This window comes from Gossypium hirsutum, unplaced genomic scaffold (assembly GCF_007990345.1).
Source record: "Gossypium hirsutum isolate 1008001.06 unplaced genomic scaffold, Gossypium_hirsutum_v2.1 scaffold_473, whole genome shotgun sequence".
Lineage (NCBI taxonomy): Eukaryota > Viridiplantae > Streptophyta > Magnoliopsida > Malvales > Malvaceae > Gossypium > Gossypium hirsutum.
In genome coordinates this window covers 2,758-15,520 of record NW_024403047.1, presented here as the reverse complement: position 1 = coordinate 15,520, position 12,763 = coordinate 2,758, and the positions used below count along the sequence as shown (strand labels likewise).

At 35.2% G+C, this 12,763-nt stretch overlaps 1 protein-coding gene and 1 pseudogene across 1 annotated transcript; one reads left to right on the top strand and one right to left on the bottom strand.

Annotated features, from left to right (window-relative positions):
• Positions 1-1,023: 1,023 nt before the first annotated feature.
• LOC107927314 (protein transport protein Sec24-like At3g07100) lies at positions 1,024-6,336 on the bottom strand. The gene is made up of 11 exons (XM_041110462.1): positions 6,107-6,336; positions 4,503-5,595; positions 4,258-4,396; positions 3,552-3,742; positions 2,927-3,034; positions 2,618-2,821; positions 2,270-2,501; positions 2,014-2,163; positions 1,640-1,796; positions 1,378-1,505; positions 1,024-1,278 (listed from the first exon to the last, which is right to left on the bottom strand). The coding sequence occupies exons 2-11, from the start codon at positions 5,532-5,534 to the stop codon at positions 1,079-1,081; spliced, it is 2,541 nt and encodes an 846-aa protein (XP_040966396.1). The 5' UTR covers positions 5,535-5,595; positions 6,107-6,336; the 3' UTR covers positions 1,024-1,078.
• A 1,606-nt stretch (positions 6,337-7,942) lies between these two features.
• Positions 7,943-11,883, top strand: LOC121226827 (chloroplastic import inner membrane translocase subunit TIM22-2-like; annotated as a pseudogene).
• Positions 11,884-12,763: the final 880 nt, after the last annotated feature.

The window sequence follows — 12,763 nt, the reverse complement described above, 5'->3', positions numbered from 1 at the left end:
TTTTAAACTTTAATTTGTACATACATATTTTCATGCGCCTACTTTATATATGCATTTCATTATTTTCATATTCCATAATTTTATACACCTATATATGTGTACATATTTTTATCTATATGCATATTTTTTTATATTTTAAAGTATACTTTACATATATATTGTAATTTATGAATACACACATATTTTTTTTTTGTCTATACATATAAATATATATATATCCCTTTAAATTTTGATTGTATTCATTATTTAGTTATTTCATTTTCATTATTATTTTGAACGAATGTTTAATTTATTTGTTTATATATATTGTTATTTTATATGATTGTAGGTTTGACTTTTATTTATTTTACATTGTTGCTATCGCTCGTATCATTTTTACACTTTTGTATTCATTATGATTTTGTCATGTATAACAATGTAATTTGCCTTCACATTTTTTACTACGACTTCATGTTTTTATTTCACTCGATAACAAAATTTGTTTAAAAAAATGATATTTTTTGTTTAGATTCGAGAGGATCGTACCCTAACTTACTGGGTTTCGATTTCCACAATAAATCTAAACACACTAATCTTTTCAAACTCAAGTTTTGAAACGATCTCGGGAATTAAGAAAAGATTGTGTCCTAACTTACTGGGCATGATCCCTTTCCTAAACCCGAGATAATAAAATATCTTTTAAATAAGTAAAATTCTGGCATTCATTCACGTATTGGGAATTTGAGACATTGTATTCTAACTTACTGGATATGATTCTCTTTCTCGAATAATGTGAAATATGCCCATTTTCTTGAAAATTTTCAACGCTTTAATACAAGGATCGTATTTTTTTAATTCTTCTAAGTTTTCAATTTTCGACATTAAGACATTAAGTAATCAACTAAGGTACCAATTTTGGGCGTATCGAGGGTGCTAATCCTTCCTCGTGCGTAACCGACTCCCGAACCCGTTTTCTGAATTTCGCGGACCAAACTTGTTGTTTTAATAAAATCAAACCGTTTATTAAAAATGACCGCTTTTCGAGGTGATCCAATCACAACTTATAAAAATGATTGGTGGCGACTCCTGTTTCATTTTTTCAAAACCCAAGTCGACCCCGTTTTATCAAAAAAGAGGTGTCAACACACAGGAACTTTAGAGAATCTGGATAAATCATCCTAGATCCCAAGCGATGCTGCACAGCATAGAGATTGCGGTATTCTCTGAGTGCTTTTACAATCCTTAGTTGCAAAGAATTTCTAGCATCTTCAAGTTTATTGGTCAATGTTTTCTCAATTGCTGCAAAACATCAGTGGATTAGAAAATAAAAGGACCCTTTGAAACTGAAATCGGCCAAAACAAAAAGCATCTCTTGCACAGGGCTTGGTTAACTTTTACGTAGCCTACAAAATAAAGAAAAGATGGCACCGGTGTCAGCCTGTCGGTACATCTCCCCTAGATCTGTAACAACAGGGGCAGCTGCTGTATGCACCCTGATGCGCCTCTCTCCGCAGGATGCAGTGTATCTTTAAATTGTCAAAGAATCATTAGTAACCCATATCCTTTTCCACTTTCAAAAGTAACCCGCGAGTTTCAGCAAACAAGCAAATAACCCAATAAATTAACATTGATACAGTAAAACAACCCGCTTAAAGGATACAGTAGAACAGCTTGGAGATATACTGTCTGAGTTGTAAGCAGTGTCTCCTCAAGGGATAACTGCACTGCATATGCTTTATCACAATCTACAGTCGGAAGTGCTAATAAATCTGTGGACCTCAGCATAAAGTTCCCATGATAAGATGTACATCGAATTCCTGGTGCAAGTACCAATGAAATGGATCAACTGCTTTGTAATCACAAAATCGTAGGGGAAAAAACAAAAAATATATAAATAGTTGTTCTATATGCACACCCATTTCAACATATATTGAGGAGAAAAAAAATCAATAATCTAAACAAACTGTATTGGGATTATGGCTTAATAGCATTGTATTACAAATGGATTCAAATAAATAAAGAGAATCAGAAAACCTTTTCCACATCTTATGCGCATAACTGCTTCCCAGGCAGTCTCCCTAGTAAGATCTCTGACTAATTCATGCCTCAATTTCTCACCATGAATGCTTGATTGGAAGTTCGGATAATAATATACCTGACCTCCAGTATACTTTGCCAGGGTTCCTACATTGAAATTCAAAAAAGAGACTTGAAGTATCATCAAAAGCTCCTCTATACTTCAATGTTAATTTTAAGCCCAAAGTCAAAAGGAGGATATGGATTTTTGTACCTAAGGAAGCTATGTCAGTGTATTTATCACTAAAAGCATAAACATTAACCCCTATCTGGTACTTTGTAAGATCAGCTGCCATTTGCTTGTAGAAGGAACCTTCCGGTAATCGCAATAAATGTTCCTTATCAGTTCCATACGCACGAAGATCATCTCCACGCAACTTCAAGCGTCCAACTCCCAGGGAAGGCAATGTGTTCTGGAAAATTAGCAACTTACCTCCGAGTTGACTCTGCAATAAAGCGATGGTCAAACAACTATTATCAAATGCAACCATCAGCAAGATACTAAAAGGTGTCCCATTGTTGGTAAAAGATCATAATAGCAAAGATGGAGAAAACAACACACCATAACCATGAATGCTGCCTTAACTGCAGGACCAAAAGCAGATTCCACATTCACATTGTCCTGAAACATAGACGCCAAGCTATCCAGGAATGTTTCAACAACATTTCTTGATTCAGATAAGTTGACAAGGAGATCATCTGGCAATGGGACAAATATATCATCCAGATCTGAAACTACCATCATTTGAGGCTGTGCAAGAGACGACTGCAGAGATGAAAACCCAGAAGTTACTCAGGAAAATTGGGCTAAAATGGAGAAAATATGAGGCGTCTCAGAAGAACTTTTCTACTGATTTCAAAAGTTACTTGCCTTCATGTTGTAAAAATGAATCGTGCTGTCATAAGTAATAAAACCAATCTGTGTTCTGGGGAAACCAGGCAGCTCATCCAAACACGAACGGATAGTTTGAGCAACAACCTATACAGATTCTAAGTCAGCAGAAACCATTAACATGCGTGTATAATAAGGAGAGACACAGGAAAGAGCAACATAGCCTATCAAAGTTCTTTTTATCACCACAAGGCCAGAGCAGAACCTATGCACACAAAATCATTTATTGAATCAACTATGACCCAGCAATACAGACAACAACCTGATCAAAATATCTAAACAAGTTTTACAGTGTTGGACAAACCCTGTAATGATAGCAGCAAGGCTAATTTCATAATTCTTTTCTCTTTATTGATGCCATAAGAAGTCAAAATAATCTTGCAGGCCCTACTTCATAGACGTGTTTGAGACCACAGTCAGCCCATCTACCACTATCAAATAGCAAAAAATATATGACACTCACACACTAGATAACTCAAGCCAGCATTTTATGTAGAATATCTGAAAAGCTCCGATATTGTGCACCAAAAATAGCCTGATCAAGATTTATTCACATTGCAATACGAGATGGAAAATAATAAACTTCTTTAAAGGAAGTGCTTACCCCAATCATGCCACTTCTTACTGCAGATAGTGAAACATCAATGAGAAAAAAATATAGTGGCGGCATTGGTGGCCGATTCATGTAATCAGTTGGTGCAACAAATTCCACACTGCCTTTTAGAAGTTCAGGCCGCTGATCCAAATCAATTCTTCTGCCAGTGGCATCCAAGTTGGCAAAATAGTCACCAGGAACTGAACATGGAAGTTGAATCAAATCAGCACAAATACTTTGTAATTCCAAATATTACCAGGCAAAAATATCAAATTCTGCCACACGATATTACCAATTGGATACAACTGAAAATAAAACAAAATTACATTGCAATAAAGAACAGTTAGTTAATATGCTATATTAAATTCCATTCTACAACCGACATTAGCTCAATTGAGAACATAAAATTATCATTTGCACTTTAACAATGATTTGAGATAGTTCAAAGTAAATGTAGAGGTGGATGGCCAAAACAAGCAAGCTTGCGGAAAACTGACATATACTGTTAAAGCAAGTCAGTATAAGTGAAGCATGAGCTCATTGCCCTTCAATAGAATTGAACATTCCAAAGAGGAAAACGAGTGCTGATAACATATAAAAGAACCTACGGCATGGAAAAGGATTTTGTACACATTAGCCACAACTAAGTAACTATTTTACTTTCAACTTTCAACCATTGAGACATATTTTTGCTTCCTAAATTAAGTGAGTTTACCATCATTTAGTAAAGCGCAGATGTTGCAGCGCCACTTTCTTCTAGCATCTGTAAAAGTGACATAGGGATTCACATATGCGCGACATCTTCTACAGCGAATAATGCCAGTTGAAATGTAATTAATGACTGGCACTTCCTCCTGAATAGGAAAAAAGGTAATCGACGGGAAAAACATTAGTCTTCAACAAAATACACTTATTGTAAATCTAAAAAAAGAAATTATTATTGAATCTTGAGACACTTACCCCTTCAGGATCCTCCGCAAGAGGACAGACAACAGCTCCAAGAGTCAAATGCCATCTTGAAGCTAAAGACTGAGAAGATGGTATGCCACTTGTAGTAAGCCGTAGGTATCTGGGATTGCAGTTCATAGGATACATCTTGGTGAAAGAACTTGGCTCCTCATCACCATCCAACGGCCTAGGAAGTGTTCTATGATCGCATCCAGGATCAATTGATCCAGGCAAAGATGCAAGAGAGAGTGAACTAAAATCTTCTGTCAAGCTTTGGATGCCACCAATAGGAGGTGCAGAGCTAGGATGCTGCATTTGGCCCCTTGACTGGTAGCCCAAGGAAGCAGCTACTGGTGGGGGAGGAGCATAACTTCCTTGCTGACTAGAAAAGGGAGAAGATGATGCTGGTGGAGGAGGCATAAAACTTCCTTGCTGAGCAGGAAAAGGTGAAGGTGCTTGTGAAACTGCAGGTTTCTTGCTTGGATATCCAGGAAAAGGTGGCAGGAAATTGGATTTGGTGGCAGAATAAGATGAATCTGGAGGGGAGAAAGTTGGCTGAATATTGGGTCTAGGCCCCGAAAACAATAAACCTGTTGGAGGTTGAGGAACATTCACACCAGATGGAGAAAAATTTACAGATTGTGGTGAAGATCCCATTGGCACTGGTGGTACTTGTGATTGTGGAGGGAAAGAAACAGATGAAGCAGATACTTGACTGGCACGAGGTTGAAATGGTGGCTGCCCCTCGGGTGGTGCACGTATAGGGGGGGATTGAGCTGTTGAAGGAAACGGTGATGTTGGAAATTGCTGATAAGGTCCCCCAACAGGTGGAACAGATGTTATGGGTGGAGGTGGTACTGATTGATCGCTAAAACGAGCTAGCGGTCTAGGTCCAGCTGATGAGAAAGGAGTCATAGTTGGGGGAGCACTTGGTGGGGTAGGTCTAGATGATGAAAAAGGTGTCATAGTTGGCGGAGCAGAAGCAAAAGGGCCAGGGGGAGGTCTCATGGGAAAATTCGGACGACCAGGGTTTTCAGTCCCCATGGTTTTCAATAATATGTCTATGTCTATGTCTACTACTTAAAGAGTGATCGCACAAGTAAACCTGCCAGGAAAAGTACAACTGGATTGATAAATTAACTTCCAACTAAAACAGTTACGAGTATGATGATTTAAAGATCACATATAACATAATTGAAAATTGAAAAGAATCTGATTTTCTTCCTTCTTTTTATCAAAATCTATACAGTTTCAAGCATTCAGTCTTTGCAACATAACTATAATACATAGACTAAAAATGAAAACAAGCTTCCAGCACACTAGAACAATCAAAATTCAATTCCATTCCAACAAATTTCCACAAACTTAAACTCTTTCAATCCAAAACCAATCTAAATTCCACTAAAACAGTTCAAATTAAAAAATATAAGTATAACCACCCATTAACTGAATTTCAATCAACTAATCCAAATTCAATTTCCTTAGCACCAGCTTAGCTTCAGTTCTTTTTACTAAAAACTACTCTTTTTCAAGACCCAAAACTACCATTCTCCCAAATAAGCAAAAACCTTACATTGTCCCAACGAAAAGGAACGTAAAACCAATCAAAGACTAACCGGCGACGTCGTATTCAGCAGCGTACAGCTTCAGCAGCAGGCCAGTGAAGATCTTGCCGAGGATTTTCAAAAAAAAAAAAGAACTGGAGATCAAATTAATAGGAATTTGTCCAAGCCAAGATCTAAAAAGAAAGAAGGATTTGTTGAAAAATTGAAATTACAGATCGATAAAAAGGACGTTTAGAAACATAGTAAAAGAACATGAAGCGTATCTTTACGTCCTTCTTTGATGTAATTTTATATATGTATATACAATACATCCTTTTTTTACTTGGGCTTTAAAATATATTATTTTTATTTAATTTTGGGTAAACTATTAAAATAGTCACTTTTGTTTTACTCATGTTACATTTTAGTCACTTATGTTTGAAATGTTATGTTATGTTATCGTGCTACAATATTTTGGTCACTAAGCCGTTAATTGCCATTAACGGTGTAACGTAAACTGACGTGGCATATTAAATCAGCATTTCAAATGAAAATTTTAGGTTAAATTATATAATTGCTCCTTATATTTTTTCATTTTGAGCTTTTCCGTTCGGTTCGAGATTCGAATCCAGTAATGGTTCCAGCCCTTTGAGCCTTGCAATTACGCTTGGTGATTGCTATTGTTTATTGTTATTGTCCACCTCATCTTTGCATTGGTTCACAGATAATATAGAGGTATTCGTACGGATCTCCCGGGGCTTAAGGCTTCCTTTGGCATCAACAACGGCATTGCTATCCACAGAGAGGCTCAGAGCTTCCTTGAAGAATTTCCATGGCGACCTCGCGCTACCTTCTTTGTACTCGAAAAGGGGAAGGGGGAAAGGTGACTTGCCCTGATTACCAGTAGGTGTGGAAAGTTTCGATGCCGGAGATCAGAGCTCCGATGTAATCGGAGATTGCTTCGAATGGTTCGGTGACATTGTTGCTCGGCCTTGTGGTTGCTTCTCTAATTTTCTTGATATTGCTAGTGTCTCAATAGTCTTCACTTGCTCTGTTGTCTTTTCACTCACCTGAAACGAATTTTTAAAAAAAAAAAGATAAAACAATACAAACCAATGTAAAAAAAAAGAAGACAAATAAAAAATAAAAACCAACTGGTGTTTCCATGGGAGGGAGGCGCTTAGGGGAGTAAAGGCATTTTCTAGAAAGAAGCGGGTGACGATCAAAGATATAAAGGAAACCAGCCATGCATCCCATTTGTTTCCCTATTTGCTTTTCGAGGAGTTGCATTGAGGGATTGACCCTCATACAACTTAGAGTCCGATGAATTCTCTTAAGGGGTTTTCTCAAGGAATTGCATTGAGAGTTGACCACGAGGAGTGGTCCTTAGGTTTGGTTAGGAGTAGGCATATAACAAATGGTATGTGCTTGTTTTATGTGAGTGGTCTTATATTGGTTTGTTTTTCAAAATAAACTCTCTTTTATGTATTTGCAACATGAAAACACAAAGAGAATAACTAATTAATCATTAATGGAAGGAAAACTCCATTATCCAATTCAAATTGACAGTCATGAAAAAAATTAAACTGTAGCAAAAAAAGAAATGAGAGTTTTCGATTGGTTCAAACAGTACGAATAGAGAAGGCCATACAATAATGATTTTAACAACCTAGTGACTTATATGAAAACTTCGAATAGTTAAGTGACTATTTTGTAACTTTTTGAAGTTGAGTGACCCAAACATAAACTCACTAATAGTTTAGTGACCTTGGAAGTAGTTTGCCTAAAAATCAAATAAGGGAGACAAACAATGTCGTATTGATAAATGCAAAATTAAACATCGGGCATTTCTTTTTTCCTGTTCAAAGAAAGCCAAAGCATGGAAAGAAGCAAGTATTTTGAACAACAATGGTTGCTTTGGATTCATCAAGCTCTTCCACTGAAACTGACGTTGAAACAAATCTTAGCCCTGATCTTAATTCTTTAAAAGCTATAACCCCAAATCCTCCTATTTCCAATCCCCTCGCCGTATGTCTTTTCAAATTCTCATGTAATAGCCTAATTTTCAGTGGTGTCAGAAACAAAGGTTCGAGACAACCAAATTTGACGAGTAAGCTCGTAAATTTTAATATTTAGTATTTGCGAGACAAATGTGGTTTTAAAAAGATTTTTGAATTAGTAATTTGTGTTTTATAAAGATTTATTAGGTCAAGTGTTTTAGAAAATGAGGTATCAAGACCTCGATTCTATAAACTAAGCTATAAATATTTTTATAAATATTTATGGAGTGTCATTAAGGTAGTATCAAAGTTTTGTTAAAAAATTTTAACGTTTTGATAGTTAATTAATTAAAAAAGACTAAATTGAAAAAAGTGCAAAACTTATTAATTAAAGAAATAGTGGTTAAATGGCTTAAATGGTAAATAGGGAGGATTTAAAGAGTAAATAAGCCAAAATGAAATGGGGCTGCATAAGTAGTGAAAATAATAATAAAAATAGCCATTTAATGGCAAAATAGTAAATAAAGCAAAATTAAAATTACAAATTGAAATTTTAAAGGTTTCTAGATAAAAAAAATTCTTCAATTCTCAGCCAAAAACAGGCATAGGAGAGCTCCTTAAGCTAGTGCTGTATGATAGCCTAGAATATTTAAATAAATTATTAATTGAGAAAAACTAGTTCATTTGATAAATTAACTAGTTAAGGATTAAATTACAAAAGTTGTAAAATTTTGGGGTAATTGTATAAATTTAAAAAATTGAAGGGTATTAATTATGAAATGAATTGGAACTGAAATATATGCTAATGTATGAGTAATTTTATATTTTAGATCAAGAACCCGTAAATACTCGTAAAAAAAGAAAATTAGCGAAATAGTCCTTGAACTTCTGCAAATATTACAATTCAATCCAGATAAGTTCGTATGGTTAAATTTTAATATATAAATATATATTGAATTGATGAATGGTATTATGTATTTATTCATATCTATTGTTGAAAGTGAAATTTGTTAAAGTTATGAATTTAAATCGAATGTTCGAAACGATTGGAACGCGGGATTTGAGTACATTCTGCACTCGGTGAATTGACGACATTGGAGGAAAATGTGGAAAATTACCCAAGTAAACCGAGGTTCAGCATTTGTTACGAAATTTCGTGTTTACTTTTCGTTTAGCTCTCACGAGCTTCTGTTTAACTCATATGAGTTTCCGTTCAGCTTTATTGAACTTCTATTTAACCCTTATGGGTTTTTGTTCAGCTCTTACGAGCTTCCGTTCAACCCTTATGGGTTTCTGTTTAGCTCTCATGAGCTCCTGTTCAGCCTTCGGGCTTCTGAAAATAATGTACTCTTATTTGTAAGTCGTTCACCGATTTGGGAAGACTTGGTAAGTGAATATGTAATTGAAATTGAAAAACATGTTGTTTGTTATTGGTATTGACTTGAAATAAGTGTATTCATCGATTGAAGTTGTCATTGGTAAGGAGTTTACATTGAATGAATTTATTTAATTGATGTGTTATTGTAGGTTCGGTAAGATTTATGTTTAACCTATCGAACTTACTAAGCTTCATTAAGCTTACTCGAGTTGTTTAATGTCTTTGTAGATTTTCAAGAGGTTGGAAGATCGATCAACACATCAAGTCATACTATCCAACTTATTCCGATAGTTTTTGAAACGTTCAATATGGTTTATATGGCATGTATAGGGTTTGTGTGGATTTAATTAAAGTTTGTCTTGTGTGAATGTTAATAATTATAATTTTGCTTATATATATATGTTGGGTTGAAAATGAGACACATTAGTGATGTTGATGTGAATGATATAGGTTTATTGTATTCAATTTGTAGTTAACTTTAGTAAACTAGTTAGATGGATTAAATAGGTAAGTATAGTATTGGTATATATAAATGATGTATTATTTAAAACATATTTGACTTGTTTTGATTGTTTGGGATATATTGATGTGTTAAAATTTGTGTTTAGTTAATATCAAATGGGTGAGAAAGTGTTGAAATGTATTCGTAACGGGGTGTATCCCCTGCACATAGGAAAAATTTTGAAATTTTGTGAAAAATCCTCTAAGTTTCCGGTTTAATTCAGATTTGTTTCTAATGTGTATTTTTAGGCGCGAAATCTTATACAAGGGACAATATGAGTGATTTATGATTATATTTTGGTATGTATGTTAAATGATATGAAATGTTCGTATTTGATCTGGAAAGATCGGTAATGTTCCGTAACCCTGTTCTGGCGAAGGACAAGAGTTAGGGGTGTTTCACCTCATATCTCTATTCTTTTGAAGAAAAATTCCTCGGTGATTGATATTATTCATAAATGGAACTTTGAATACAGAATCATATAGCGTTTCTCTTTAAAATTTGGCTTTGTTGTAGGAGATTTTTTATCATATTATTACGCACAAACACATATAATATTACACTTGGAAGTGGAAGTTTAATGTGGTTACGGGAAAATGGTAGCCAGTTGAGTGGATGAGATGGTCATAACGTTGAAAATGGAATTTTCAGCATCTTAAATTGTAATTTGGATTGGATAATTTCCTTAAAACAAAGCATCAGAATTTGTATAGCAGTGACTGCGGTTCATCTATGGTTAGGGATGTAAGTGAAACAGCCTTAATAATTCATAAATAGTTCGATTTCTATTCGTTCTCAAGCCAAAGAATAGAATATGAACTGGATTTTGAAGCGTGTTTGTTTAAGGAACCAATAGGAATAATGCATGTTCAATTCATTCATGTTCAGGATAAACTTGTTTTTGTTTGATTGAAGTTCGTTTAATAAATTATATAAACTCGTTTAGAACTCATTTATTGTTTGATTATTAATAAATAATCTTTTATAAAAGGTAAGAAATATGTTTATTGTTTGAAGCTTTAGATGACTGAGAAGTCGGATTGTAGGCTTTTTTTCGTGTTCTAGGTTGCTGCATAGTGCATGTTTAATGCCCTGAATTTATTTCTTTTGTGGCAATTCAAGGTTAGGCGCTTAACCTATAGTCACTGAGCAATCATTTTCGCAGGTTCGGGGCTTTAATTAACAGTCTGGTGCAGCTCATTTGTCTGCTTAGAAATCAGGTCTACGCTTTCTTTAAATTTCCCATTATGCATTTGTTGCAGGTTCAGGATTGATTAAGAAGAAGGACTTCAAAAGCTCCCTTGTGGAGGCAGGTTCTCATGCCAAGGTATGAGAATCTCATGATTGAGAACAATGTGATTAAATTTTAGTTTTCCCCCTCGAGTGAACAAATCTCTAGCTTCTCTTATATATCTAATTTTCCCTTTTACAGACATTTGCAGTTTTGTCGGGCGTACACAGTTTTGGTCGTTTGCTTTTTAAAGAGGCTGCGGGGGAAAAGATGACGGTATGCCTCATAAAAAACACAGCAACACCGCCCTTTTTTCATGATCGGTATGTTTATATACAGTAACACTGTCTTTCTCTGCAGTTACTAATGCCGGCATAGCTGGATGTTGCACTGGACTTGCTCTAAGTTTCCCTGGTACGAGAATCTCAAGGTTCAATCGTTTGCTTACAGGGTTCCATTTGAACCTTATTTTTTTTCATTGAAATGTTTTGCAGGTACACCACAGACACTTCTACAGAGCTGTCTCACATTTGGGGCATTATCGTTTATCCTCGAAGGGCTTAACAAGCAGCAACCAGCAGCACTGGCACATTCATTTTCTGTGAGAAACAAGAACGAAACTCGCCTTTGGCACTCCCTATTTCACTCCCTCTTCCAGATGAGCTAAAAGGACCTTTTTCTTCTTTCTGCAAATCCTTAGTAAAACCAAATAAAGGCAGCTCTAGGTCAGCTAACTGATGTGGGGTGCCATCTTTATGTTTTTTGTTTTCTGTATATCGTTGCGAGTGCGAGTGATGAGACTGTACACGCAAAGTTTTGTTGCAGAAATATGAAATTGTTTCTTTTATGTTGCATTTCATGTCCGTTCTCGATTCAATTATATGATTGCTTGAAGGTAAAATTTTCCATTTAATGTATGGAAGGAAAGGGATATCCCAAGCATCATATGCCTATATGGTAAGATTCTTACAAATTGATTTATTACCATATCTCCATATGTTAATAGTTATGTTAAAGATATCGTGCCTTATTTGAATCCCAAATCATTGATTTGCTTAAAAAGCTATCTATACAAACCATATCTGCTATTTATCTCCTTGTAAACGTTATCCTTTTCATATCTGGTCAAAATTTATTCAAAAAATTTCAATGGACTCATCATCTCAATTCACTGTAACACCAAATCTTCGTTTTTTTTTCTTCTTAGTTTTATCTTTTCAAGTGTTCATTACTTTAGTTTAATTCTTTTCTTTTGGTTGTTTGCAAGTTTCATCCTCAGAGTCGATATTCAAACTCCGGGTGGGAGAATACATGATCAAAGTCCTCAAGGGAATTCCAGGTATTCCGAATATGATCTCCTTTGACGACTGATATAATACATATGTACTTATGTATATATAGTCCCGTGATGCAGATTCTTTGTTGTTCTTCTTACAGGCGCTACTTTCTCCATTGATCCAAACGGTATCACTCGTGTTTCGGGTAAGGTAGACCCGGAAAAACTCTGAAAGTGCTAGCAAAAGCAGGGAAACCATGCTCAGTTGTACTGCATTGACTCTAGAGATGGAAACCAAGTATCAGAGAGAAGAAATTAGGGCATCAGTTTTTGGATGATCAC

Coding starts and splice junctions, on each gene's coding strand:
- LOC107927314 (XM_041110462.1), bottom strand. CDS start 5,534: ATGGGGACTGAAAACCCTGGTCGTCCGAATTTTCCCATGAGACCTCCC. Junction 4,397..4,502: donor TTGCGGAGGATCCTGAAGGG/GTAAGTGTCTCA, acceptor TTTCCTATTCAG/GAGGAAGTGCCAGTCATTAA. Junction 3,743..4,257: donor CTGCGCTTTACTAAATGATG/GTAAACTCACTT, acceptor TTCCATGTTCAG/TTCCTGGTGACTATTTTGCC.